The following is a 5,900-nucleotide window of genomic DNA, read 5'->3' as shown; positions in this document are numbered from 1 at the left end:
GACGTGGGGGGCGGGCGGGGCACCGGCGTAGGACAGCGGCCCCCCGGGGTGCGGCGGTCCGGGTACGCGGGCCTAGGGGATCCGGGGAGGGCGCGAGGCTCGGAGGTGCCCGGGGCGCGGCGGGAGCGAGAGCCTGGCGAGCTACTGGGGAACCGGGGTGCGGGTCCTCGCCGCGGCCCGGGGCAACCCGCGGAGGCCTGGAAATGCTTCACTCCGGTGCCTGGTGTCTGTGTTCCTGGGTTTTAAACTTGCTCGCGTTGGGAGTGGACGCTTGTTTGCCGCGTCGTTGAGACGTACCCAGAATGTCAGGCTCCGGGCAGATGCAGACCCTTTGCTGACAGCCGGAGAGCCGCTCCGGGATTTCCTTGGTCGGGGCCGTTGCCTACCGGCCTGCCTTGGGGTGGCTGCGCTTATTCTGACATTACCTCTTTTCAACTTTTTTGATTTAAATGTTATTCCTTTTAGGAAATGATGGTGACACATATAGTTTGTGATTTTTGAGGAAAAAATTCTCACTTGGCGAACTAAAACCTCAGTAATTCATTATTTTTTTGTTTTGATAATTTTACTAGTGCTGAAATCTGGGAATGACAGTCCAACACTTTCATTTTACAGAGAAAGAAATTAGGCTCAAGGTCATCGCTTTAGTTGTTAGAATTCTTTGACTGTTATTCATCATTCAGAGGTCTTGGATCTGGTGGCTGTGATAGCCCTTCAGAACAGTTCCCAAAGAGCTTTACAGGTGTGTGTTCGGTGGTGGGGGTAGGGAGGGGACGGTGCTATGGGACCGGGATCATGGATATCATGCCTCCTCCAGATGAGGCCTGAGCCATGCCCTGGGGTGATTTGGCTCAGTACAGTGTGAATGAAGCAAGCTGAATTTGAACCCCGCCTGCTGTGTTTCCAGGCTTTGGGGCAGTGGTCATTTCCGGGACCAGGCCTTTTCGTTGCCAGCTGACTACCCAGCACTTTGAGCTCATAAATAGAGTAAGCAGGGAACCATCCCTGGGAAGGCCAGGCTGATTTACCTAGGGGTTCAAGGTCTTGCAGCATTCCTTTCCCACTTGTCAGGAAAGGGTGGGGCAGAGCCTCCTGGACTCAATGTTGAGGGTGGCTGAACCTGTGTGGGGCTGTCCTGAACGAAGCTTTTTTTTTTTTTCCAAAAAGTGGTGCATTTGGTGTCCAAGTACACTGCTTTGTAGACATGGGTCAGAGGTGGACATAATGCTGCACTGGTGTTTCTGTGAGTCAGTAGGGCTTAAACTGTGTCCCTGTAGTTGGTGACATTTGATATTTGCGGTTCTGATTATTTGTGTGACCCCCATGAGTCTGCAGTCTGTAATCTATAATATTCGGAGGGGTATCCATTGCAAAAGCTGAGGTCTCAAAACCTTTAGCATACAAGTCATGCACCACATAATGACAACGGAGGACTACATTATATGACAGTGGTCCCGTGCACAAATACTTATTGTGTTAGTTGCCTACAGTATTCGTACTGTAACATGCCGTACAGGTTTGTAGCCTAAGAACAACAAGCTGTACCATATAGCCTAGGTGCGTAGTACACCTTATGATGTAGGTTTGTGTAAGTTTGTCCTATGATGCTCACACAAGGACCCAATTGCCAAAGATACATTTCTCAGAATGTATCCTTGTTAAGTAACTCATGACTGGTGATTTATTTCATTTTGTGGGGAAACTATGCACATACTATGTACATTGGCAGATATAGCTCCTAAGTGTCCACTTCTACAGGCTTCCCTGGTAGATCAGAGTCTAGCTAGGAAGACAGTGCTTCCTGACACCCTCAGGGCTGTCTCAGTCAGCCAGCTAGCAAACATTAAAGCTGCTGCACTAGGTGTCTTAGGGAGCGAGTCCACAGATAAAGGGCAGGGATGGGAAGGGAGTGGTGATCCAGACTGGGGTAGTCACAGAGGAGTCTCCAAATTGATGTTTTTATTAAGTGACAGTCTCCATGAGTTGGGAAGGAAAGAAGAAACTCTGACCGTTTTTGAGGACCTTATGAATATGCCAGGCATTGTGCTAAATAAAGGAAATGGCAATAATGAAGGCATCAAAGGAAAAGATGTATTTGAGAAATGCCCCATGGCTCAGTGTGTTTGGAGCTAAGTGGAGACAAGTCCAGAGGACGAGACTGGGACCAGACAATGGGACCTGGTCCCATTTGTATACTCACTGCCCACCACTCGCTGAAGGTAAATGGCACTATTTGCATTGGTGGAGCTCTCAGAGAATCTACGTGACAGCAGTATAGAGACGGCAGAGAGGGCAGAAGACATGGAGCAGCTCATGCTACCATCTCCCCTCTCTTGAACGGGCCTCACTCAACAGCTCATCTCTTGTCTTTGCCCCTTGCTTGGCTGTCTCACAGCTGCCCAGATCTTCTTGTCTGTCAGCTACTCTGCCTGCTCTTTCACTGTTGGGGTTTCCTTGGGCTCTATAATCCATCTCTGCTAGTCCTAACACATGTTCTCTGCATAGTCACATCTGTTTTAGTGGCTTTAACTGTTGTCTGAATCAGAGGTTCTTAACCTAGGCTCCGTGATTCATGGATGGGCTTCTGGGGGTCCGTTTGTTCTCTGAAATTGTATGCAGCATTGGGAGTGGTGTGTAGTTTTCCCGGGAGCAAGGTCTGTAGCTTTCAACAGATTTTCAAAGGGGCTTTTATCCTTAACAGTGTTACAACTATTCATCCTGAATTTCCAGATTTTCATTTCCAACTACAGTAGATACAGCTCCTCAAGTTTCTTTAATCTGGGTTGCCTATGCAAAGTCTCTATTTTTCAGATTGTTATCGATGGATAATTTGAAAAACAAAAAATAAAGATCAAGTGTAATCGGCTTTACATAGACCACCAATCTTAAAATCTTAAAAAGATTTTAAATAGTCACTTATTCTTATCAGAGAGACAGCTTTACAGAAACAACTAGCGTCCCTCCTCCCTCCCATCTGAGTTTGGGGGGGTACTCTGACAGATGTTTTCCTTTGCATTTGCATACTAAGTTTGTTCCTTGCTCTGTTTTTACGTAAATTCTATCATACTGTTCTGCAGCTTGCTTTATTTGCCCAACAATATGCCTTGAAATTCTTTCCATGCAGAGCAAGGGACAGATCCACATACATTTGTTTTTTGTTTTTGATTTACTTACATTTTCTCTCTCTCTCTCTCTCTCTCTCTCTCTCTCTCTCTCTCTCTCTCTTTAAATAGCGATGGGGATCTCATTATGTTGCCTATGTTGATCTTGAACTCCTGGGCTCAAGCCATCCTCCTGTCTTGCTCGGCCTCCCAAATTGCTGGAATTACAAGCACATTACACAGTGCCCAGTCTACCTACATTTTGACAGACATATAATATTCCATGGCATGGTTACATTATTCAGTTAAGGATGTTCCTGGTTTTCTCTAAGATAATCTGTGTCTCACTCTGGACATATAGAGTACATGCAAAGACTTGGACTGCATGAGCAGAGGGCCTGCTTTTGTTTTTTGTTCTTCCTGCCTATTGTAACTTGATGCTGCCAAATGATCCTCTTAAATGAGTGTACCACCTTCCCTGCCACCACCAGATTTTGAGGATTCTCTGTACCTCCCAACACATGATGATATCATACATGAAAAGTTTTGCCTGTCTGATGGAATAATTGAGTCAAGAAATAGGATGTTCATAGCATCTTCACTTACACGGTCTTTAAAGACAGAAACTTTGTGCCTGACCCTTGTATTCCCTTAGAAAGATTCAGTTCTTTTCTTTGATCCAGTGGGTAACAGCAAGTGAGTAACAGTTGATCTCCATAAGTAAACTCTCACTTCTCAGCTTTTTGTTTTAGGAAATATGGTCCCTGTCTGGCCAGGAGAAATGGAGTAAGACCTGCCCTAGAAGGCAGGAGCTCAGGCAGAGAATGGGGCAGAGAATGGGTGGAAGGACCTGTGGGTTCTGAGTGGCGCTATGGAGAATGCTTGGCTGTATAGAGGTGGGACTCATGGTAGTGGATGAGGTGACTGATTGAAACCCAGGAATGTGTGACTGATTGGGGTAGAGGAGAAGCCATTACTGGATGACAAACCCAAGGCCAGTTGTTCCTCTGTGAACTGAGTCCTTGCCTGAGGAGGGAGGGCACACGCACCTTGGCCTTTTCCTGCCCTTCTTCTTCCCCCTTCCCCCTCCCTCTCCACCATCCTCTCCTCCCTCTTCCCTTCCCTTCCTCCTTCTTCCCCTCCTCCCTTCTCTCTTCCTTCTCCGTTCCTCCCCTCCACTCTTCTTCCCTCTCCCCCACTCCTCTCTCCTCCCCTGTGACCTCCTCAGGTCCTTTCCCCAGCCCACTGTTCCTTTACACATTCAGCTGGAGACCTCATCCACCTTCCTGGCTGCTCCTCTCAGGAACATCTCAGCCCCTGGGAATTCTCAAGGACTCATCTACCTTGGTAGCTGAAAGCACCCCCATTAACATCTGTTGGCTGTCAAAAGTACCTGACTTTACTTTTAACCTTTTGTCTTTGCTGTCCAGGAAGGTTCTCTCCCACCACTGTCATTTTATGGGAAGGGAAGGGCTCAGCTTTCCCATTGGAGGCCTGGCCTGGTCTGAATGGACCAGGCCACAGCCCCAGAATTCACAGGCCTTCTACACTGGGTGAAAGATGGGTCCTCTGGCCACACTGGGGGAAGGGGATAGGGGGCCCCGTAAACCACACTTTGAGGAGGAAACATTAAAGAACTCAAACAAGATGTATCTTTGCTCTTCGGAGAAGTCCAGCAGGACCCTTATCTTGCTCAGTAGCTCCTGTGACTTCTACAGAAGGGACCTAGCTTTGCCAGCAGGACTGAGACTTTGTATTGGCTCTCTGCTCACGGCTGTGGGATTGCCCAAAAAGCCAGCAGCCACTCAGAATGTTCCCTACACTGGACGTATGGGAGAACTAGCAGGGTTAGAAAAGGCCAGAAGTGTCCCTGGTTCTTTAGGACAGCTCTCGAAACTTCACTCACCTGCCCATGGGTGGCAGAGTACACTAGGACTTCATGGGATGCAACAGCCATGCCATTGACCTCTCCATCATAGGGACGGACTGAAGAACCCACCCCAGCTCAGGGCGGGGCCTCTCACCCAGAACCACGAGTGGCAGGGACTTTCCAGTCCTAGGGAATGTTCTTTTAAATTTAGATCCTGCCCACCTCCAACAAGTGTGTTGTCAGGGCCTATTCTAAATTCTGTTACATATATTAAGTTATTTAATCTTCACAGCAACCTATTCAATAAGTACTGTTATTTCTATTATAGAGAGGGGGGCTCCTAGGCCTGGCTAAGCAGTTTAAGATAAAATGCAAAATGACCCAATTCAGGATGATTATAGTTGGTTTAAATTTGGTTGCTGAGGCACAGACACAAGTGTTGGATTCTGTAGTTTTTGTTGTGATCACAGAGCGCATGCGGTATCTTCCAGAACCCTTTGATAAAGCTGAAGTAAGGATGGAAGGATGGGCTCACATGGCCCACATGAGTTAGAAGCTGTGTTGACAGAGTAGACAATACCTTCAATTATGGCTTAACAAAAAATGCCTGAAAATGGAATAACTTAGAAGGAGCTCTTCCTTTAAAGGATTCAATGCCGGGTGCAGTGGCTTACGCCTGTAATCCCAGCACTTTGGGAGGCTGAGGCAGAAGATGGCTTGAGCCCAGGAATTTGAGGCAGCAGTGAGCCATAATCACACCACTGCACTCAAGCCTGGGTGACACAATGAGACCCTGTCTCCCTGTCTTTAAAATAGAGACCTACCTGTATGCTAGGAGCATCCTTCTCACTGTAGGTCAGATGTGGTCGTTTTGTTTTAAATTCGCTGAATTGTGACTTTCTTCTTCTCTTTTTTTTTTTTTTTTTTTT

At 47.3% G+C, this 5,900-nt stretch overlaps 2 protein-coding genes across 5 annotated transcripts in view; one reads left to right on the top strand and one right to left on the bottom strand.

Annotated features, from left to right (window-relative positions):
- LOC108544004 (tubulin gamma-1 chain-like) overlaps positions 1 to 2,315 on the bottom strand; it is a 12,685-nt gene extending 10,370 nt beyond the window's left edge. Inside the window, 2 exon segments of the mRNA XM_017894890.1 lie at positions 24 to 235; positions 2,201 to 2,315. Of these exon segments, the coding sequence (XP_017750379.1) occupies positions 24 to 235; positions 2,201 to 2,315 (327 nt within the window).
- The window catches only part of URGCP (upregulator of cell proliferation), a 51,897-nt gene that overhangs the window by 16,521 nt on the left and 29,476 nt on the right, over positions 1 to 5,900 (top strand). The gene's annotated exons all lie outside the window — the stretch shown is intronic.

This window comes from Rhinopithecus bieti, unplaced genomic scaffold, assembly GCF_001698545.2.
Source record: "Rhinopithecus bieti isolate Rb0 unplaced genomic scaffold, ASM169854v2 scaffold_26424, whole genome shotgun sequence".
NCBI classification, from domain to species: domain Eukaryota; kingdom Metazoa; phylum Chordata; class Mammalia; order Primates; family Cercopithecidae; genus Rhinopithecus; species Rhinopithecus bieti.
This window is presented reverse-complemented; position numbering and strand designations above follow the sequence as displayed.